Source organism: Trachurus trachurus (genome assembly GCF_905171665.1).
Source record: "Trachurus trachurus genome assembly, chromosome: 9".
In the NCBI taxonomy this organism is placed as follows: domain Eukaryota; kingdom Metazoa; phylum Chordata; class Actinopteri; order Carangiformes; family Carangidae; genus Trachurus; species Trachurus trachurus.
In genome coordinates this window covers 26,140,275-26,164,847 of record NC_139895.1, presented here as the reverse complement: position 1 = coordinate 26,164,847, position 24,573 = coordinate 26,140,275, and the positions used below count along the sequence as shown (strand labels likewise).

General features: G+C 41.9%; 1 protein-coding gene across 11 annotated transcripts in view; it reads left to right on the top strand.

Moving 5' to 3' along the window:
* Positions 1-24,573, top strand: part of trpm3 (transient receptor potential cation channel, subfamily M, member 3) — a gene marked incomplete at both ends in the record, with an annotated part of 137,444 nt that overhangs the window by 74,157 nt on the left and 38,714 nt on the right. For all 11 annotated transcript variants that reach the window (XM_083978798.1, XM_083978799.1, XM_083978795.1 and 8 more), the window contains 7 exons: positions 5,502-5,581; positions 7,000-7,201; positions 8,029-8,242; positions 10,158-10,282; positions 11,421-11,592; positions 21,729-21,903; positions 22,491-22,614. In XM_083978798.1, the coding sequence (XP_083834924.1) occupies positions 5,502-5,581; positions 7,000-7,201; positions 8,029-8,242; positions 10,158-10,282; positions 11,421-11,592; positions 21,729-21,903; positions 22,491-22,614 (1,092 nt within the window). The remainder of the gene's footprint in view (positions 1-5,501; positions 5,582-6,999; positions 7,202-8,028; positions 8,243-10,157; positions 10,283-11,420; positions 11,593-21,728; positions 21,904-22,490; positions 22,615-24,573) is intronic.

The following is a 24,573-nucleotide window of genomic DNA, read 5'->3' as shown; positions in this document are numbered from 1 at the left end:
TTTGCTCAAGCTGTCTTTTGTGTAAGTAGGATTACAGTTTTTGGAAAGTACAGTCTTTCCTTTCTGTGTTTTTCCTGCTTGTCTATGTAAGACTTCATTTAGTTCAGATTACAGTCTTATGTTTCTCCCACTGCTCCTGCTAATTAAACCTGGTCTGTGTCGATAGGTCCCTTAATCTCCTTAATGAAAACAGGTAGGAAACTAACGTTATACTATAAAATAACAGCAGGACAACTGCATGTGCAACGGCAAAAAGCCACTGACACAAGTGTGTATGTGCAGGGTGTATGTGATTCATTTGGGGCAAAGTAAGGATGGTGAACAGGCTCAACGAATGTCATGTTACCCCACCTAATAGGCTGTCTTGCCATTCAGAAATGAAGATGAGATGACACTTTCTCTCTCTCTCTCTCTCTCTCTCTCTCTCTCTCTCTCTCTCTCTCTCTCTCTCTCTCTCTCTCTCTCTCTCTCTCTAACTCATACATACACACATGAACAGCCTGACAGTACAAATGTAATGTAAATCTGAAACAGGTGCTACTGGGGCGGAGGAGCAGCAGTTAATTTACAGTTTAGGAAAAATGTACAAGGTTATATTTTGCCACTCACTATTGTATTATATGATTATTAAAGGGCTATGTCATGATGTGAGTGTTATTTTTTTGTTAAGTGGACATCATTTAAAAAAAAATATTATTCCTGTGTGGATTTAGAAGTAGTGAGGAAACTGTGAAATAAGTAAAGACAAGATTATCACCAGGGCTTGCCTGGTGTGTACCTTAAGCACTAAGCATCATTAACACACACCCACACCAACGCGCGCACGCACACACACGCACACACTTATACACATTCCAGCAGTGCTAATCGTCCCAGAGTAGAGCAGATGCCTGTGGACTGAGAGGTGGCCTGGTCAGGTTCATTTAGTGCCTTTTGGTCTCTAGGTAGGATCATGCCTCTTACCCTGCCATCTACCTTGATTACCACTACAAAGCCGCCAATCATAAAATACAGGTGAGTTGACATACACATGTATTTTTTCAAATTTACCTCAAGACCTTTTTACTGCAGCTTATTACTGATGGGTTTAGTTTTATTAATTGAGCCAAATGCTATTAAAAACTTCAATTAGAATTTCTCCATGTGGTGAAATCATTTTCCATGATGCAGCTTGGGTCTCTGTTTTGGGGCAAATCTGCTTTCATGAGAGTTATTTCATCAGTTTCTTTCATTTTATGATAAATCATTGAGATTAAAGAAAAAGAAAAGAAAAAATATATCTTTGCACTGTTCCAAAGATTTAAACACAGGAATAGAAAACTACAAAATATGCATTAAGATGCTGGTTCTGTCTTTTGTTTAGCTTTTGTCGTCCTTTTTTGTTGTTGGTCTTTTTCTTTACTTATTTTGACCAACTGGATTCTGGATTTATTGTGCATTGGATCTAACCATCAACTAAGTTTTTTAAGAAATAGTTTTTCAAGTTATGAAATCATTTATAACGCATGTAAAATCAAAGTTACCGAAAATAGAAATCGTGACGCAGTTGAGAAAAGGAAGCAGCTCCATTTTCAACTTTAATCACTTATCTGGCAGTAATACCAAATGCACTGTGAAGCAAACGAAGAGCCACACAAAGAGAGAATAAAGACTTCGTACAGCACAGGAATGCTGCTACTGATGATTTAATCACACTTTTCAATCCGTGTACCAGAAAAATAAAGGGAAGACTTGGGAACTCTGGTAGTAGTATATAATATTCTGTTCGAGTGTTTACATTTTTAATGGTGAAACATGCTCTGTGAATGTTTACGTCTGCATTAGTGTCTTGGCTATGATTTGGATTTGGAGTACAAATGTTTTTTTTACATGTAGAAAGTTTGTCCTAGTGTCAGCAACCTTCTCTGATGAATGTGGCTGATAACATAAGCAATCAAGACGCACCTGCAGGCAGACTGGACATTGTTATGTTTTATGTTAATCAATGAATGCATGAATATAATCAAAAACAGGATAAAGGTGAAAATCAGGAAACTAATGCAAACACAGTTTAATGCCCATATGAAAGCTGAGTCATTCATGTGTGTTTGAGGTAAAGGAGAGAAAAGCGAGGCAGCAGAGAGATTAGGCTGTTGATTGGATATGGTTCTCAATTCCACTACCTGCCACTGTCAATAACCGGCAGGGAGGAGCTACAATAGTATAGGAGGAAAGGACAAGCAGGGGAGGATGGTGGTGGTGGAGGTTCAGTGTAATGGAGTCAAGACCCCTAACAGGCTGTCAGATGCTGCTCACTTGTCCCACGGTCACTCCTCACACACACACACACACACTTGCATGACACAAATCAATGCTTTGCTAGACAGGTGGTGTGTTTGTGTCGGTGTGTGTGTGTGTGTTGGTGTGTGTGTATGTGCATGTGAGTGCGCCCTGGTGATAAATCTTAATTACACAATGCAGTGCAGGCCATGTGCCATCTCATCATATCATGTCGTATCTCATAAGCAACATTAGACAGCTTGGGAGAAAGACTTAGAGGGATGCAACAGTATGAGGCAGAGTGCGAAAATGTTTCTACCATATGTGATGAAAAAAAGAGGGAAAGGTAAAAAAAAAAAAAAAAACGGGGATAGAGCAAAAGATGGAGTTACAAAGTGAAAGAAATGTTGGATGCTCTGGGGCATAGCGATTGTTGGTCCCTCTTTTAGAGGTTTTGGAACGTAAAAGGCTGTCTGCGTTGTGTGACTCTGATTCTGCCACCAGCGCTGTCAATAGTAATCAACTCTAAAAACATCTGCTGCTGCTACCACAGAATGGATCTAGTTTGTGCAAGGATGAGCGGGCGGATGAATACAAGGTTTTAGCATGTCAGAGAAAGAATGGGGCTGGGGGCGTTGTTGTGGCCTGCTGAGTCATCGTGGCCAGGGTGATCTCTAAAAGCAGCCCCCCAGCCCCCCAGAGTAATGGTTAATCGTGGGAAGTCTGGTGTTAGGGTAAGTGTGCCTGTGTGCAGGCTCAGCCTGTTTGTGGCCGGATGCGGTGGGTTTTGGCGTGCCGTGGTGTGACAGGGCCAGTCAGGCGGATGGGGCGTGTGTTGTTGTAGCCGTGGTAGTGGGGAAAATCCTGTACAAGCAGCTCTCAGCTCTGCTGGCTGGGAGAAGAGCCGGGGCAGCTCTCCCAGAATAAAAAGCAGAAAAAAAGCTGTGTCCCTTTGTTTTCAGGGCTGTTGCGTTCCCTCTGCTGTGGGTTTGGGAGTCTGGTCTGTGTGTCCTCCTGGTTGTCTGTGAATGTCCCATTGTGACATTCGGCCCTGTTCTGGACCTCTTGTGTTGTGCTCTGTTGCCACAAAACCTCACACAGACATAGTCCACTTCCTGGAATTGCGGCGTCCAGGAAGTGAAACCTTTGAACCACGAAGAGCTGAGTCAAAAGTAGTACATTTAAACGCTAGAGAGTAACTTTCTCAACATCACAGAAATGCAGCATTTACATCATACACAATATGATCTCTAAATGTTTTATTTGTACTACTGCATTCTGTTTTATTTACACAGTTAATTAATACACAACTGCATATGAAACCTTTAGAAAAAGAAGCTGAAAGAAATTGTTCAATGGTTATAGTTACATACCACAATTATTTCACTGATAATTACTGATGAAATAAGATTGTTCATGTCTTCTGCAGTCTCGGTTGTTAGTGGTAAGATGATGTTTAAATTTACAATCTGAATCAGGACCTTAGATTTGAGAATGATGGGACAAGAAAACAAAAAACAAATTGGTATCAAAAAGACAAAATATTTTTTTAAGTAAAAATCTATTCCTGTATTTTCCTTTTATTGAACTCTACATTTTTAAATTCTCAGTGACAGAGAAAATTGAGAAAGAAACAAAAATGTATCTGGTTTGTAAATCTCCTGGCCGCCTGCCATAAGCACTGTAACATCCTGTTAGCGAAACACAAACAGTTACACTAACAATGCGATTAAAGTGCCATTAAATGCAGGCAGGCAGGCAGGCAGGTGTCTACGTATAATGAAGCGTCTGTTTCACTCTCTTGCAGCCTGAAACCAGACACACACATTCACGTTTTCTGTTAAACCATAGTAATTCACCTTGAGGTGGTGTAGGAGAGTGAGAGGTATGTCACCATGAGAGCCTCTTTCTGCCACAACAACAATTAGCTTTACTCTTTATTATTGCAACAGTGCCACATTATTATTCACAGGTCACTGTAAACTTTAAACACTGCCAGAGATGGTTCAATGCTGTTTAACTCCATGGTCACTGCTAAAGCTGACAGTCATACTGTAGATGATATACGTATGTATAATGTTAACTAAACAAGCAGACTTACTTTTTTTCACTTATATCATAAAACGGTAGACGCTGTGCCTCTTCGTATGAACTCAAGAGAGGATTTTTTTAATATATGCATCATCACCTTTTGTCCTCTGTGGATCCTGTTTTTATATCCTTGCATGTGCTGCATGTGTATCCCAGACTAGCTCCATGGCTGAAAAGTGTCTTTCTACTTGTGTGTGTAGCAGGATAATTGGCTCCAGTCAGTCACACTGAGGAAGCCTTTATGTACTATACAGTATAAAAGAAAAAGCACATATAGAAATGCATACGCTGACTTTGTCATACAGTATAGAGGCGCATACACACACACACACACACACACACACACACACACACACACACACACACACACACACACACACACACACACACACACACACACACACACACACACACACACAATATGCTGGCTGCACATAAGAGTATCTTAGGACTGAAACTCTGACATAATTTAATGCCTCAGTGCATTTAACATCCGCTTTTTCTTTCCCAGCTCTTCATCTCATCCGGTTTGGGCTGGCGTCACTGAATAACATAAAACATTTCTGTCACAGCGTCTTCAGTGTTTGAATTATGCGTGAGAGACGCTGCATCTTGGGTGTGTGTGATGTGTCTCTGTGCGTTTGTGCTTTTTCCAAAGTGCCAGTAACAGCCATGGCCAGGTGTGATGTTTTTGGGTTGTCGGTACTATATGCCCCACTCTTGTGTAGTTCATGTCTCAGCAAGCTCACAAAACACAGTTTTGGCCTTTGACATCTCATAAAGGAATTAACAACCATCTTCAAAATTTGCATAAACATTCACTTGGACTAGACGATGACATCTCTGTACTGTATGCTCCGTTTGTCATTTTCCAATACCACCGTGGAAATAGGCCGTGGCAGATTAGTTTCTGTATAACAAGGTTTAGACTGTGTCGCTTTACACAATAAATTGCTGCTCAACTTAACATTTCTTAGTTCTGGAAGGGACAAGAAAACATTTTCTGTCACAGGTGAATTCCACAGTGAAGCGCAGGCCTGGTCATGATGTGCCCCTGTTCCTGCTGTCTGTGTGATGTCACTGCTGCGTGCTCAAGGTACAGCTCCATTATGTGACAGATACTGACTGTTCCTCTGTCTTCATTCTTGCAGGCACAGAAATCGTGGATAGAGAGAGCATTCAGCAAGAGAGAATGTGTTCATATCATAGTGAGCGCCAAAGACCCCCATAGGTGAGTAAGAATGAATCTCAATGTATTACATACATGATAATATTACTATGTACTTAATTCCAGCAAGAATAATGATACACTGTTACATCTGAGAGCTTTTTCTGTTAAGTTTACATGTTATTGATTCAGTTGCTTGGTCATTTGCTGTAAATACTAACCCTCATGGAGAACAGATAATGTGAGCTCACCTCACATATAGGCTAGCAGATTACAAGCCCTGTTTAACTATTGACCTTTTAAAGCAAGCCTCAGAGAAATATCACGCTGGCCTCTATTTGCATCACAGGTATGCGCCCTACAGTAATGAGCCAGACATAAAAGCACAAACAGCAAATTCAGCTGCTGTTATGACATTAGTGAAATCCAGGTAGGTCAGTTCATAAAGACAGTAAAGTATTCCACATCTTTTTAAATGCTTATTAATTTTTAAAACACTAGAGAGGGAGCCATCAGGAGTATAGCTCTTATCCACTTGATGTGGAAGGGCCCTGTCAGTATAATACAGGTATTTGTAATGATAAGTGCACATCATAAAAAAAACACTGGCCACACTCTCCACTCTCGTTTTACTCTGCAAACCCACTCTACAGCTGATGTTGTCGCTTGGGGTGACAAACTCAGAAAGTCAAGTTCAGTAATTCCTGCAGTACCAGCCCTTACACATACACACACACACACATACACGTAGGAAATGCCACTGTTTGTTAGGTAAACAGAATTAGCATAACCAGAGGAAAGCGTGTGGAAGTCATGAGCACAAGGAGAGAAAAGAGATGTTCCTCAAGATCAAATCAGCTTCCCCCCCCTTTTAGTCAAAAACCCTTGTGTTGACATGTAAAGCAGAGGGAGGCAAAGTGCGTTCGGTGAAAGATGACGGAAACATGAAGTGATTATCAAAGCATCCTGACTTCCTCTCCTCTCAGGGCTCCCACTCCATCCTGTAAGGTTAAAACTCAGAGTATGAAAGCTGAATTCAGTACATCTGAATAAGTATGTACTCACGCGGGAATACTGCAGTTCCCATAAGTGTCATTCGGCTAATTCTTGAGTTGCCAGGAGGGAGCAGGAGAGGAGAACAAGGGAGAGAGGCATAGGGTTTTGTTAAGAACAGAAAACAAAAAGAGACGGAGCCAGTTCAAGAATGCCGGGGCCCACAGATCCTTCTCCTCCTCGCCTCCCTGTCAGGAGATGAAAGTCAAATGACAGGTTGTCACTTCAGCCTTGCCAACCTCTCACTACAAGGCACCTGACTACAGCAGCATTCACACTCCTTTTCTCATTCTCTCAGTCACACACAACCTCTTTTTTGTCTCTCTCAGTGCTTGGGGCGAAGACCTTTTAAGGTTTCAATCGTTCTCTGTAAGGGAGTGTGTAATACACCAATTTTGCATTCACTCTTATTTTCTCCTCTCATCCAGGTGCTGTTGTGGCCGTCTGATAGGTCAGCATGTGGGCCTGCCCCCGGGCATCTCATCTAGTCAAAATGATAAGGCAGAGCGTTTGGCCAAGAATGACAGCCTGGCGGAGAAGTGGTCCATCAGTAAACACACACAGCTCAGTCCCACTGATGCCTTTGGCACCATTGAGTTCCAGGGAGGAGGACACTCCAACAAAGCCATGGTGACTCTGATAACAAATCTACTCTGTTGCATTTTGTCGGTAACCTGCAGAAACTCTGCTTCTGAGAATAATCAATCACTGCCAAGCTTTTGTAAAGTGATACACCTCATACAGATCTCACATGTAAAGAGAGTTCATCAAGAGGGTCCTTGTGTGCCTTCCTCAATCACAGAACAAATTAAAAGCCATCACACATATGTAGAAAATGCATCACTCCAGCATGCCTGAAGATAATAGCAAAATCAATTAGAGCAGTATAATTATTCTGTAATTACATATAATTATTGCTGTATAAGACCTAAGTGTCTGGAGGCTGCAGCAGATACAATTCTGCCAGATTTATCAATCCATCCCAAAAGTTCTTTGATTGTGCATGCCATTCACACAGTCACTGTCTTTGTCTAATCGCAGTGACACAATCACATCACACGTACTCTAGCATTCTGAGAATTCATATAATTAGGACTAAATTACATCTGATTTATTCCCAGTGTTAAATTATTCATCCAGACACGACAGGTTGGATGTCTGAGAGCGAATTAGATGCTGATAAACAGATGCTCCATAATGTACATTCAGGTTCTTCAGTCATAATAAACATCTGTTCAATACTTCTAGTAGCATGAATAATGAAAGCCATACACTCAGGCAGGTCTTCACTGCTGGCTCATGCAATCGTTTTCAAATGTTGTCGTTGTACAGTATCTCCACATCACTGATTAGTTACATATGTAATGCTCTTGTAACATGTGTTGTTTGTACATACTGTACTGTGCCTGATGGGTGAAGCAGCTGTACATCACTGACACATGTCTTACCGTCTGCAGTACGTGCGAGTGTCTTACGACACCAAGCCTGACCTGCTGCTCCACCTGATGACCAAGGAATGGCAGCTGGAACTGCCCAAGCTGCTCATCTCAGTCCACGGGGGACTGCAGAACTTTGAATTACAACCCAAACTTAAACAGGTCTTTGGCAAAGGGCTCATCAAGGCTGCCATGACAACTGGAGCCTGGATATTCACTGGAGGGGTCAACACAGGTAAAGTACAGCACAAAGCCACACATAGGACACTTTATTTAAAGAAAAGAAAAATCACAGGAACATTTTATGTGGACTATGCAGCCGAGTGGTCACATAAGTGTGCTGCAGTAGGAGTATAATGAGTGTGCTCAAATATTCCTTATGAATTATCAGCTATTAAATAACTATTCATTAAGCCCCTCAGGGCTATAACGATGTTCAACTCCTGGATCACTGCAAAAGCCTCTTTGAAGTTTATTATGAGCATATAACTACAGATACACTTTCACTTTCATACTCACACAGTTGAAGTGATAGTTTTCAGTTTTTATTTATCCATACAGTATACTGTATATCATAACGTCTATTTATTATATATGACATGCCATAATATGTTAGTCAAGGAAGACTATTTAAACAAAAGTGGGAAGAGTTGTTTTTTTTAAGAATGACAGGGATGACTCAAGAGGCAATTAGGGTCCATCATGATCATTTACCTTTCGAGGTGTGGTAACCCACTAAAAGCAAAATAGGATTTTCCTCTTGAGGAATCGATGATGTGGAGAAGATCGGCTTAAGACTTTGGCGGCTAAGAAGATCTCATCCTGAAGACACTGAGTAGCTGGATGAAAATGGCCTGCAGCAGGAATTATGAGGGGCTCAGTGGCCTGGATCTTAAACACAGGAGGTGCAGGGTGGGAATTGTAAAAGCAGTCCAAAAAGAAACAAGTTTCTCTTGACAGTCAGAGAGCAAGGGATGATTGGGTAAAAGTGTGTGACAAAACAAAATCCACTGAAATGAAATGTCATCTGACAGATTGACAGCAATGAATCATTCATCGGTTTGGAGTTATCATATTCAAAGCAGTTTCTGTGAATGAACTTGAGCTCCAGTATGATCTTGGTTTGCTGTGGGTAAGGCAAGGCAATTTTATTTGTATAGTCCGTTTTTACAAACAGTTTGTCTCAAAGGGCTTTACATGGCATCACAACAACATCCTCTGCCCCTAGACCCTCACATCGACTGAGGAAAAACTCCATAGAAAACCCTTTTAACAGGGAAAAATTGGAGAAACCTCAGGGTGAGCAACAGAGGAGGGATCCCTCACCCAGGACGGGCAGACGTGCAATAGATGTTGTTACAGACAGGAAAACAGTTTATAGTTTATGACACAGAATGTGGGAAACAGATGTTGATGAAGGCAGCTTCCAGTCCTCCCATTAAGATGGCCATCTTAATGGGAGGACTGGATGGTAGTGGTATTACAGATTAACACAATACATGACAATACAATGGATTAGATTACTGTTCAAGAATACTAAAATAATTGACTGTTAAATTAAAATATTCTTATATAATGTGATTGTGTGGACCAGATATTACTACTCAGTCGTAGTATCAAAAGATTTCATAGTGGAGTTTGTATTAATACTGTCTTCAACAAAGGAGTTCACCATTTGTGCTCTTGCCTTTATCATTAAAATGCTTGAAATGAGACAGATTATGAGAACAACAGTGTTTAATGGAACAGATAGTGATAAATTATACATTATTGGATCCTGTAGTGTGTGCACACTTACAATACGAAAAGGACTAGAAAATAAGATTTAGTGACAGAATGGGTGCAGAGGCAAGAAAGAGACGTGAATAATGGATGGAGGGATGGATTGGAGGGACAGTTGGGGGGAGAGGTGGGGAATGTCAGCAGGATAGACGGAGTAAGATGGCCTCCAGGTTTGACTGCTGGTTCCCTGAGAACTAGAGGCCTTGCCCTATAACCTACCTGTGTATGTGTATTTTATGTGTGAGTGTGTTTTTAATCCTTCCAAACAGAATGTACTGTTATCTAATTGCTTAATTGTGACCACACACTAAAATTTGTTATCTTGTTCCATGTCTATCTCTCAAACCCTCACACACGTACACTCACAGGGGTGATCCGCCATGTGGGTGATGCACTGAAAGACCACGCCTCCAAGTCAAGGGGGAAGATCTGCACCATTGGCATTGCTCCGTGGGGCATCGTGGAAAATCAAGAGGATCTTGTTGGCAAAGATGTAAGTCCCCGAGAAAAAATAATAACGTAGCAATGACAACAGCTCTAGAGTGCACTTGTTTGCATGTCTGTATGTGAAAAATCACATCCAGCCCACAGTTGCCAGAGCCTGTAAATTGCAGTTGACAGCTTATTAACTGAGGTGCTGAGTAAGCCAATGCACTCTGTGATAAACACTCCCTCAAAGTGAGTTGGACAGCTGGCAGAACGGCATGAGAATGTGGAGCACATGCTGACTCATTCAAATCTGGTGAATCAATGTTATGTTACAGTTAAAATTTCATCAGAATGAGCTGCACTCCGTCCTGCTGAACGAGTCAAGCAGAGCCGATTAATGTTGGTGGCTGAAATGAGATGATTAAGTGCTGAAGCTCTTCTTTCATGCGCGATTGGTCTCCACTATAGGCCTAATGACCAGATGAGTTTACCTCAGATTGTCAGGCACAGCCCCAATAGATCAAATCCAAGCTCTTAGAAACTGTCATTAATGTTGAATATTCAGACAGCGTTTTTGTAATGTAGTGTAACTTTATACAGTAAATGAGTTTTTGAAATGATGGATTATGTGAACATATGGAAGTATTTTTTCAGCTATTCTTGCAGTAGAACCGGTAGTAAAAAAAGATTACAGGGAAAACATGGTCTTTTTAATTTATTCTTTAAAATCATTTTTAGAGGATCAAACAAACATCTTTCATCATCCTGACAAAAGCTCTGTCATTAAATGTTGGTATACCCTTCATTCCCCATGATCCAACCCATAGCGCCGCTTCATTTGTCTTTCTCTGCCTGGTACTGTAGATGCTTTTCAAACTCTATGTCCCAGTTAGTAACATAGACATTTGCAGTCTCTAAGCCCCTTTCAGACTTTGGAAAGCTTCCTCCAGAGCCTCAGAGGACATTATACAAATGTTTTGCAAGGCTGAGTGGTATACTCCATGGCAAGTAAATTGAACTTGGTAAAGCTGGCAGAGTTCTCCTTTATTAGGCACTCTTAAAGATGAGAACATACTGTAATATTTGCTCTGCATTAATGGATTCCTAGAAAACCTGTCCATATTATTATTTATCCATCCCCTGTCAGTCATGGGCTTCCCTCATGTTTAAATAATCCTTAAATGCTGTCTCCCCCGGACTAGGTGGTGCGTCCATACCAGACCATGTCCAACCCAATGAGCAAGTTGACGGTCCTGAACAGTCTCCACTCCCACTTCATCCTGGCAGACAATGGCACCACGGGAAAGTATGGTGCTGAGGTCAAACTGCGACGCCAGCTAGAGAAACACATCTCTCTGCAGAAGATAAATACGCGTGAGTGGAATTTACTGTACCAGTAATGGCTATTGCCAGATTGACCCACATATCCTGGATTAAAGAAGGTGTTTTAAAGAGATAAAAACCAGTGATAACACCATAATGACACTATTATCCTTGTTTCATCAATGACACCGCTTTGGGTTAATTGGGTTTATCGTCTGTTTTATAGCAGACTAAAATTGTTCCTACGTGCTTTATACTGAACACATGCTGTCAGACTGTGTATTTTTAGCAGGTTGTGATATAACTTGATGAGCTTTTGAAACTGTCCCTCCCTTCAGGATGGGTTTATAGTTTCTTTCAAAGCTTCCTGACAGCTCAGATGAACCATTTCCTCAAATGAACCTGCTTGATAATCCTCGTCCTCCTGTTCTGAGCCACTGCACACACCTACCGAACCAACAAACATGATGACAAGCACACAAGTACCCACATTTAGTGTACCACACACAAGCACATTAAGGTACACACATACAGAGGAATGAAGGGTACTTCAGATGTGCTTTTGCCTGTTTTTTTTTGTTTTTTTTACAAATAATTTTCATTTTCATTTAATATTTTTAGTACAAACACAACATTTTGACACATAAATCGCAGGATATTATAACAGCTGAAACAGAATCTTGAGCAGTTTTCTGACTTTGTTTTAGATTTGTTACACCAGCAGTAAATCACGCCCCTAAACAAGAAGTGTATTTAAACGCTTGTGTGTCTGAATGTAGATGTTTAGGTACTGTGTGTGTTATGTGTCTGCACGTGTGGGTATTTGCCTTTGTGTGGAGTGTTCATCCACCACTGAGCCCCTGTCACATTGCATTTCTCCATTTTCAATTTCCACATTACACCTAAGCTAGAAACCAAATGGATTTGCATGAATACAAAATGTATTTCCCTCTCTTTTCTCACTCTCTCTCTCTCACACACACTCAAGCAAAGACAATAGTACACACAAACCCCTCTAAAACCATTTAAATACATTTCTCAATAGCCTCTTGCAGCATTGTTTGGAATGTGTCACAGCAAACCTGAGTCAGAGAAATTGTTGTTTTCAGCCATGATTTATTTATTTCCTTCTTTTATTGTCATTGTAAAGCCATTTTGTAACAATTTGCTCAGGGTTTGGTTGACATGAAAGCACACATTTTGACATCAATGCATATTTAAACAGAGTGTCAGGAAATAGGTGCTACAAAACAGATTGTTAGTGTCAAGAGCAATATCATGACTCAAAACTTATGTTTGTCAACACCGTTTTTTCCACTGTCACTGCTGTTTGCAGATTGTGACATCATAATAGATTGTTAAATGTCATGCGTTATATTCCTCTTGATGTCTTGACTTCAGGGACTTATGTGTTCTTCGGGTTGACAGTGTTCTTCAGCCATCATCCAGTCATGTGACCTATGGACTTCCCTTTGTCATCCTATGCCTGGACTCATACAAAAGGGGCTGGGAAGGCAAAGGGACGCCCACTAGTCATACAAGCATCCTATGAACAACAAATTCAAATTGATGACGTGATTGTCTTTTACCTATATTTGGAAGTAAGGTGGGCACAAGTACGTATGGGGATCTACTGGTGAAAGAAGGTGATAGGTAACTAGATGAAATGTGTATATCTGCTGCTGACCATCCATCCACTATACAGAGACATCACACCACCCAGACTATACTGTCAGAATAACTTGTACCTCAGCAGTTTCTGCACTTACAATGATAACCAGCCTCAACTTTATCACCTCTTCAGGTGCTGTAAAGTGCTGTGTCAGCTTTATACGTGCAAAACTCTGATTAAAGTCATCAATTGCATCGCCACAATCAAAGCCAGTTTATCTCTGTTCGTCTAGGCACTGATTTAAACCAAATTGAGAACATGTAAATCTAGATAAATCCAGTTGGTCTTGTCATCCAGGTTAGATATTTCAGGATTTTGTAGATGAGCATTTATCTCTTAGCTATGCTGCTTATCTGTGTACAGTCACTGGGAGCTGCGGCCAACCCCAGCAGGATACAGAGATCTCTGTCTCTACATGTCAGCCCTGTGATAGACTAAACAACCTCACACACTCACATTCACACCCATGGGCAGTTTTAACACTCAACTTGACTTGTCTTTCAACAGAAGGATAGCGTCATCCCCAAAAGGAGATAACATCAAAAGGACAAAAAAAAAAAAAACACACCACTACAAACTAGCCACAGATCTACTCTCTTGTGCGATTTCACAGTTTTCAAGTAGAACTGCTTCCCCACTGTTCGGTTTCTGGTTGTTTTTTTTGTCTGTCTGATGTGCTGTACCTTGTTGTACGTGCGTGCGTATCTTTGACTTCCCCATTCACCGCTGTAGGGTTGGCAGACAAGGACCATTTCTTGATTTGATTACCTGTCCACGGTGAATCGAGGAGCGCATCAATTTTCCTCACAGCATGGCTCCTGTGGGATCCAAGTGTAGCTCGAGGTCCTGTCAAGGAAAGGCAGATAAAAAAGTCGAAAAGAAAAGAAAGCAGTTTGAATACCCTAACATGTGGGTTATAGACCACATTTAATCACAAGGTCTTTTTTTCCCCCTTGAAATATAGTCACAAGCTACACACATACACAAGATGAAAGAAGTGTGGTGGATAGATATGCGTAATCTCCCCCTGTGGTATTTTTGTGTTGTCTGGGCAATCCTGTAGCTAATCCTTCTGTGCTTGTGCCTGTGTGCAATTTTCCATGCAGCAGGAATCATCATGTGACTGCCGAAAATTGTGTAGCAATTGAATTGGCTCCACAGTATTAAAACATTTTTTTAAAATATGTGAATCAAATTCTGTACAATAAACGTAAAGGTGTTTTAGCCTACAGCATCTAAATCTTCAACTCGAGATAACCTTGCTACATTTTGATTACCTGTTGCCATCAGATATTTGTGGTCATTGCACATGTCCATCAGAAGTTATAGCAGCACCACTCGTCCCTTTCAAAACCTCTGAATGCAGTTTCTCAACCTCTTAACACCATGTTTGGTAACAGGACTCATGTATTCCCTCTTCATCCGCTGCTGTCTCTACTGTACTCGATGTTGTCTCCCCTCCTGTGGTTTTGTAACCCTCTTCAGTGAGAAGTGGACAACAGTATCTGGGGGACAGAACACTGGCTGGGTGTAAACAAGATGAATGTCTTAAGACAAGGGAACTGGGGTTAGGAGGCTGTAAATATGGTGGATGGAGCGACACATTTATACGCTTGAGTAAATACTCCCCACTGCTCTGCTGTACATGCACGCACCTCTTGTTTGTCCGCCCACACATGGCCTGGCTTGATAGATCATGTAAAGAGATGCAGATGTAAATGAGCACAGATTACGGTGACAGGGATTCGTCTTAGGCAGCACACGACACTTTACATATGAAGAGGTTTTAACCACTGTTTAGAGACATTAATTCCACGATTACACACATGTGTAATAGTTTATTTTATGATCACATACACTCGGGGGTATATGTTTCTCTTGACATTCTCCTCACACCATCTTCTGAGGCATTATCATCCGACTCATACATGAGAAACATCAGTTAAATTTCAGTCCCATTTAGCACAGTTCATTCACTCACTGCACAGCTCTTTTGACACGTCTCCAGCAGTGACTCTAATGCCCTTTAATCACACACCTGCCTGAGAGAGAGAGAGAGAGAGAGAGAGAGAGAGAGAGAGAGAGAGAGAGAGAGAGAGAGTTTAGAAAGAGTTAGAAAATGAATGCAGAGAAGAGAGACTGAGACTGAGGATGAGAGGAGAGGGAAGATAATTGTATATGAAGCAGCGGAGGTGTCTTCATTGAAAAGGTGGGATAAAAAGTGAAAACGCAGTGACAGAAAGGACATAATAGACTTTGTCCATGAAGGTTTTCTTGTAGAATTGAACAAGAGAAAAATTCACTTACGTTTTTTTACACTCAAGTCTAATAAACTCCATGAGAATGCATGGAACATTGTGCCCTCTTTCATTTCACATAAACTACTAGGAATGTTAAGAGGGGCACACAAGTACTTTGTATATTCCATGGGTGCATGGGTGTAAGCACGAAGCTTAGGCATCATATGTGCATTTTAACTCTGTGGCTACTCCCTGTGACCTTCACTGACCCTCCTATAGCAGTGGTTCCCATTAATCACAGCATACGTAAAGGCTGAAGTAGCTTGGGTAATTGAATCCAGAAGCCAGGAGACCTTGTGTTGCAGATTAGCCGTGACATTGTGACCTCCACTGTGGCGCAGCCCTTGGAGAAGATATTACAGTTAAGCTATAGGACATATGAAGTCAAGTGGCTTGTAATGCTCTCCTTTCAAGTGTTTGGATTAAATCTTGAGTTTTCAGGTAAAGCAAAGGTTGTTGTTTTTTAACCAACAGGTTTATTTGGTGTCTCTTTCTCTGTGACACATACTGTATAGCACAGCTGCAGCATCATTTGAACGTGGTGTACAAATGTCACCCTCTGCTGAAGGAAACTGTATCAAATAAGACACAAACGGCAGTTGTCGACGGTTGTATAGAGTGAGCCTTGTAATTTATGCTGCACAAAAGTTAATCTGAAGCCGTATGCACATATTGAACAGTACCCAAAGGTAGACCCCCAGAGTTGTAGTAAGGTTCAAAGACTGTTTATTTTAAGGTTGCTGGTAAGGCTGATGTAAGCAGTGGAGCACAGCAGGCAGGGAATCTGGTAGCTGAGCCAGAGGAGCAAGGCAGGCAGAGAACTGATTGTCCAGCAGGCGCAGGAGACAGATGAGGGTCTGCGAGCAGCAGACAAATCAGGATGTCATGGAGCGATGAACCTGAATCACACGCAAGGAACAATGATGCACACAACATGAGAAATTTCCCAAGATTCATAGAAGTGGTTGTTGACACACAGAACAATCTGGCAAAGACTGGAGTGCAGACCCACTGTTTAAATACTGCACACTTCAGGTGGGGTTGATGAGATGATTGCCAGCAGATGCAGAGGAATCATAGTGGGATGAGGAAATTGGATCACCACACCGAGACCAATACAGAGAGACACAAACAGGGGATAAACAAGAGACACATGGGAGGGGATCACAACAGAAACACAAAGAATGAGGGAGATATACTGCGTCAGATCTCAAAAAGTCCCACTAAAAAAAACATATTTTTAATCATCCCTATGTTCAGTGGTTTTGGTTGTGCTGCATTGATGGGGATGGTTAAATCAGTGGGTAAAAGTGACACTTTGAGTGTGGATCAGTAAGCAAAGTGCAGGCACATGAGAATAATGGTTCAGAGACAGTGTGGGGACAATTGAAGTCATTGGGTAAGGTGTGTTCATGCATGAATGGACACAAAAACCACGTCAAAATGATAAACATGAACCACCAGAGTGTTCAACCCTGTGGTGGAGAGATAATAAAGAGAGGGAGAGAGTTAGTAGTGAGTTGGATATAAAACTTGCTCCTGGTGCGGTTCCAGGATGTGCATGGATGACGACATGTTATGTGGTGTGGAAAGAATCTGAGTGCATGATCAGGAGTGTGAACTGTGGTAATTGTATTTTGGAAGAGTAGGAGTGGTAAAAAAAAGAGTAGTGAGAATAGTGTTCTGGTAGTTGGCTTAAGCACACCACTAAACAAATAAGGCAAATAGCAATGTTTTCTCTGTCTTCTCTCCGCAAGACTTCTCATAGAAGTCTTATTGAGCATTGGAATTATGATTATGAGCTGTGCAATAAACCAAATTTGCGGCTTCCACTCGACAGCATTTTGAGCTTAATGACATGCTTACCTTTGCTTTTATAGACAATTTAACGGCACTGCAGAGTGGAGACTTACACTATATCATGTCTCATTGATGGCCAATGCAACGTTTTGTAAGCACAGTCCAGAGTGTTTATGGAACAGGAAAAGCCAAACTTGGCCTTTGTCAGATTACAGATTTAACAGGCTCATATTAGACTGACATGGACATACAGTACCTGGGGGTATAGGAGTGAAGCTTGAAACATAAAGATGCATTTACTTAATTTGAATATCTGAGGTAGTTTGTGGAATGGATGTAAATCCCTTGTGAATGCTTGGTGGATGCATTCACTCAAGTGACAAGAAGTGTGGTCTAATATTCTGGATCACTGAATACCAACTTCAATAGTGAGAGAGTTCTCTCAGAAGCACATACACACTAAGTCACACCCACAAATCAATTCCTTTAACCCCAATTTCCCACTTGTAAATGTGTTTTACTGGTCATTGGCACCGTTCATGATTGATTCTCTGTGGCTCACTCGGTCTTGTAGGCACAACAGCACAACACCTGCTATTGGTAAAAAGGTGGCACAGACCATCTGAACCTATTGATTCCCATGAGTAGGGCAGGATATCTTGATGTCATAACACAACTGAAAAAACTAAGTTGGAGGGAAGCTTTGGCCTTTTAATGTACCGAACCCCCTGACCTTTTGTTCCGCAGCCTGTCGAGTCGAGTCGCCCTCACAGATGTGATGTTTCGTGTCTGCTTTAGCTGTTGCTGGAATAATGTTGTGTGTGCGTATGCGAGATAGGAAGAGGGAGAGAGAGTGTGTTTTTTGTTTTTTTTCTATTTTTTCGAGGGGGAGTGGTGGGTGGGTGGGTGAGAAGACAACGACCCACATACTGTGGCACACCTCCAGTCATGCTGATACTAATTTGACACATACAAGGACAAACTCGCAGACACACGCGCACACCCAGGCACCCACAGACACACGTGCACGTGGACATGCAGAGGATGAGTCATTGCTGGATCCTTAATTAGGACCATTTAAGCACGTTATGTGTGTCTTGCTTACACGCTCCTCTTTCCCTCCCTAATTCCTTCTGTTCTTCGTTACTTCCTCGTCTCTCAGGCTGGATAAATATAGAAAGTTGGCCATGGATTCTCATCGACCACCTCTCTCCGCTTCTCCTGCCTCTGCTTTTTCACACTTTTTCAGTGTGGTTTCCCTCCTTTAGAGATAAGGTGTGGGCACTGGGTTAAAACTATGGTTGGGATACAGAGATAGAGGAGAGAGAAAGAGTGGGAGTAAGAGTACGGATTTGATGTTTGTGTTTTCTGATGCGTCGGAGTGTGTGAATGGTGCATGGATACAGTCTGTGTAGGAGAAGGGTTGGGCCAGATACACTGTGAGAGGCAGTACACAGCATATAGAGTAGAGTTCATCATGTAGAGTGTGTGTATTCTTCTGAAAGACAGTTATGTTTGGTAAAAGTAGCTAGAAGTTAAAAGTCCAATAAAGAACCTGCAAGAGAAATATACTATATGGACAAAAGTGTCGGACCATCAACACATTACAACTACAGAAGCTTTTATGACATCCCATTCTGAATCCATCGGCTTTAATATGGAGTCGGCCCAGCATCCACTCTTCTCAAACACTGATGTTGGTACGGCCTGGCTGGTTCTAGTTCACCCCAAAGGTGTTTGTTGGGATTGAGGTAAAGGCTCTGTGCAAGTCAATCAAGTTCTTGTACATCATACTTACCCAACCTTGCCCTTATGGACATTGCTTTGTGCACTGGGGCAAAGTCAGACTGGAGTAGAATAGGACCAACACCAAATTGTTCCCACAAAGTTGGAAGCATAAAACTGTCCAAAATGTCACAAGAGTTGCCTTCATTGGAGCTAAGGGTCCCAGGTCAACCCCTACAAAACAACCCCCTCCTCCACCAATCTGTACAGCTGGCACGATGCAGTCAGGCAGGTAACACCCTCTCCTGGCATTCACCAAACACACTCATTTATCATACTGCCAGATACAGCGTGAATTGCCGCTTCACAGAGCGCGGTTCCACCCCTCCAGAGTCCAGCAGCAGCGCTCTTTACACCACTACATCCAGTGCTTGGCATTGTGCTTGGTGATGTTAAAGCTTGCGTGCAGCGGCTCGGCCATAAGCCATGAAGCACCCGGCGCACAGTCCTTGTGTTATGTTAATGCCAGAGGAACTCTGGTCAGTGGAGCACTGGTGACTCTTACAATATTCATACCTGAGTTGATGTGGATCGCTTCCATTTTACAATAATACCACTCACAATTAATGGGACTGAGTGAAACAATTGATTAAGAAGTGTGGTCCTATACTTTTGTAATGTACATGTGATAGTTTGGTTTACCAATGGCAGAACTGCAGAATTTTCCTCATGTAAAGGTAGATGTATTATTAATATCTCACTGGTATTTATTTATTTATCCAGTGACAGCATATTTGGATTGGGGGGCAGAAGAGGGAACAGGTTTAGATGACAGTAGACAGTGGTCACCACACTACATGTAGCCTACAAATATCTCTGTCCATTGGGCTTTTTTTTCTCCATACGTCCTTTATCATATAAATTTCTGTAAAAAGTAAAGTACAACTAAGAGTCTCCAGCATTGTAAAACTGGAGACTCTTGGTTGAAGCATTTAAAGTGAGTGAAAGCGTTATTTTGATAACCTTCTCCCTTCCCTAACATTGTTGGCGTCCACAATTAGTAGTAGAGGAAAACTTTTCAGTGTCTTGACTTGGTTCACAGCATTAATTAGAATGAATAGGCCACATTGTTTGGCTTCACCATCCATGTTTTAATACATCCACATCCACAACCCCACCGGAATAAATGCAGAAGTCAGTGCCGTGGCTAATTAGAAAATCCAATTGTGAATAAGAGGTCAAAAGTCATCCGAAAATGTTCCTGCTGTTTTCGGGTAGTCAGGCAAAAGAGAAACTTACTTCATTTGTGGTTTTGTTTTTGTGTGTTTGCAGCTATCTGAGTTTGTGCTAGTTGCTGTGTGTGTGTGTATGCGTGTATGCATGTGCATGTGTGTGCCAATTAGCCATGACACAGCTGTGCTTCCCCTCCTCATCTGCTCCTCGGTGGGTTTCAGTTGAACAATAATCTGCTTTAGATACTGCAGCGTTGCCTCCAAAGCTCACCAGTCATCAATATCAATGCTCGATCCGACATAACGGCAAAGTCGCACACACATTTTACACATGTATTTAACAACAAAAATAGACACAGAAAAGAAATGGAAAAATCTGTCACAAAATTCAGGCCATTAATCTGCGTCTCTCTCACATTCTGCCCTGTTGATACATAGTCGTGTGATGTGCTGTGGCACAGTGACGTTTTACCTCTTTGAAGTAGGCAAGGCCCCTAAAATATTCTCCTTATGTAACTGTCCCTGTTGCAAGGCCACACGAGGCTGTGTGAGGCAAAGTGTAGTGGTGGTGGGTATGCTACTGAATGTGTGCATGTGCTTGTGTTGATGTGAGTGTGTACTAAACTGTATGGAAGCATGCATTTGTATGTGCTCGTCTGCTCGCGTGTTTGAGACGCAGACGAGGCTTTTTCTCCTCAGTGAATTATGCAGACCAGGGTGAGGGTGCAGGGCGGGGAAGATCTGACAGTTACACAGCTTTTAAATTACAAGAGTCAAAATACCCGAGAGAACCGGCTCTCAGGAGTTTTCAGGGTCTATGGTGTGTAAAAACAATATTTAGCGGTAGGAAGAGAAGCTTAATTCAGATAAGAAACCGGAAGCTATCAAGAGACGAGCAAGAATAAGGCAGGAAATTCCTTTGAGATTGTCGTGATTTTCATATCTACAGTACCTGTTCCTGTACATAGCCTCACCTCATGCAGAAAAACCCACCTGCTAATTATTCACAATTACCCTAAATAGCCTCTGATGAGCAGGCAAGGAGCCATTTTTGTGTGGAACAGTGGGGGATTTATCAGAGAAATGCTCCCTCTCTCTCTCTCACACACACACACACACAAGACACTGGAACAGAGCACAAAGTGGGTTGGTTATTTTTGGTACATGTGCTGTTTTTAAAAAATCTCTCTGCCATAATTAGAAAGAGTCTTGACAATCGAGTTGTGAGACATCACAGGTGTCACATTCACACCATGTAAGTAACAAAGTTGAAGTGAGTTTTTCTATTTATGGATCAAGTATCGCTGATGTAATGACCACATTGCCTGTGTCTTTTTTCTATTTTTGTCCTTTCTTTCTTCACTTTTCCTTTCCCTGTCTGTATTGTTGCACCTGTTCTCCTCTCTACATTCACTCCCATCACCCCATGCTTCTCCTGCTCCCACTCTTCATGTGCAGGTATCGGTCAGGGTGTGCCAGTGGTGGCTCTGATTGTGGAGGGAGGGCCCAATGTGATCTCCATAGTGCTGGAGTACCTCAGGGACACTCCTCCAGTCCCTGTGGTGGTGTGTGATGGCAGCGGCAGAGCCTCGGACATTCTGGCCTTTGGACACAAATACTCTGAGGATGGAGGGTATGCAGTCATATGTGCACACCATGCTGTAATCCAAGGACAAACACTCACTAATGTACAGTAAATTTTATCCAGTGAGGAAAATCAGTTACACTGACAGTTTCTGATACTATATTAGTTAGGATTACTGTTAAAGGATTATGAATGAAGTCCCCCAGATCAAACATAACAAGCATACAGTTTCTATGTGCTGAATGCTGAAGCAACAATGTAATTCTGCAGCTATGCATGTTTGAGGGCACACATAAAAAAACATGACGCAGTGCAATGTGCTGATGCAGCACTTGCACTGCTAATAACACTCATGAAAGTATGCTAGGTTGTATTTCTCATGAGACACACAGTTACTTGGTTTAATTGATTTTTAGAGCGTCATACTGTATATCCAGTTAAAGATGGAGGTAAATCACATCTCACCAAGGACTCAGAGGAAGTATCGCTCAGAGTCCCAGTCAACCTTGGTATGACTTACTGTCAAACAAATCTAATTTGCCCACTTCTCCCTCCGTGTTTTATTTTTCTTACCTCTACCTGGCCCCTTCCTGACACCCTCTTTTCTTTCTTTCCACACCTCTCTGCCTCTGCAGCATAATTAATGAGTCTCTAAGAGACCAGTTGCTGGTGACCATCCAGAAGACATTCACCTACAGCCGCACACAGGCCCAGCATCTGTTCATCATTCTCATGGAGTGCATGAAGAAGAAGGAGCTGGTGAGTGCCCACATGAACATGCCAGCAAATACACATGTAGAGTCAAGGGCTGTGAAAGTTAACGTGTTAACGCATGCGATTAATCTGGAAACAATAATGCGTGGAAAAAAATTAACACAATTAATCATGTCACATGACTCAGGTAGAGCCAGTCGTATTGTGATTAATCATGTTGATTTTTTTTATCGTTTGGCTGCCCTAGTAGACACATGTATTAGCATGGTGTATTCACAGATGCAGGAAATGCAAAACTATAAACAATGTTTACACAGAACACTAAAGCACAGCCAGAATCATTCAAACAGATGCAGACACACAGAAACAGCAACCACTAATAACTGCAATATCATCATTAAGCTGTGAGGAGCTGTTGTACAGCAAAATCCCCAAAATGAAAAATATGTGGAGGAGGAACAAATGGGTTTCTCAAATGAAGCTTGCCCATCATGAAACTTTTATGGAAGCAATTATTACCCCATCTTTTATGTATGACATGTAATGTTAAGTGGATGTAAATGTATTCAGATGAAGTTCAGGACCAGATGGCCTCCACCTTGAGAGTCTGTACCGCTTTGAAAGTGTTTAAGTCTTGACATACGTCAAGCATGACTGACACACACACACACATACCGTACATACATCCTTCTCCCCTGGGGAGGAGTCTCCGACCCTCAGAGTACTGTCAGTCATATTAAAACAAATCTCTAATGCTGTTAAATGCTGTGTGTGTGTGTGTGTGTGTATGTGGCATGATATTTCCACAGTCAACAAAGTGGTGTATACACTGGCAGACACACGCACACAGATCCTTACACTCACTCCCAAGTTGACAGTGCAACACATCCTCTGTGATGCAAACAAGAAGCTTTTATTGCAGCCATACTAATTTATTTACTACTTGGCTGCTCTTGCCTCAATTCACTGACGTATACTATGTCTTTAGTAAGGGTAGGGGAGTATTCGTCACATCAGCACCTAATGGCACAGCTGGCTGCATGTGGCACTTTGTTAATAACTTTGGCATCAGTAGCACACACACACACATCCAAGCCTAATTTCATGTTGCAGATGACTCAACCAGACATTTATCATTCGATTGTCTTCCCTCTTTGTAAAATATACTGTACATAGGATAGCCATTATGTCACGTGTTTTATTTATTGTAATAATTGTGATGCACTGAGTCACATAAAGAAACCAAAAGCATGTGCACACAAGAACCATACGTGCACACTCAGTGAACATCATATGATTGAGGCAGCCCTGCGCTGGTCATGGTTGTGCAGCGTGTAAATGGATTGATTGCGTCCTCAGTGGGCTTCCAGTGGCTGACTGATGCTCACACAGATGGATCTTCTGAGCACAATACACCAGGGCAGAACAATGGGCTGTGAATCATTCAGCAGGAGCAGCTGTACAGGCCAGATAATATGACGCTGCCTCCCTCTGAACTTACAAAACTGTGACCATTGCTGCACTGAAATTGAGCACAGAAGTGCATTCTAGCGGAATTATAACTGTCCACAAACCCCATTTCACCCTAGAATTGATATTTCTGTATTTAGGCCAATTAGACATTTTCTGATAATCCACTTACTTCCAAAGGAACAAAATGTACGCCTCTTCATCCACTATTCAAATTTTGGTGCTGGCAGATCTACATGTTTTTTATGAAGGAATTTAACCTAGTTTTTCTCTAATCTCTACTACGGCTATCACGTTTTTAGAAGATCCAGCTTGAATTAATTCAAACAGGATCAACCATCTTATCTATGCTTGTTGTCTTACTGGTCGTGGATCTTTTTTACATGCTTCTGGCAGGAGTGCTGAGGATGACTATATCCATTGGATGAGGTTGTGCAGTCGACTGCATTTAGTGTGTGTGATGGCTACCTCAGTGAACCTCTGGAGTGTGTCCAGCTCTGCTGCAGCACTGCTACTTCTAGCTCAATCTTTCTG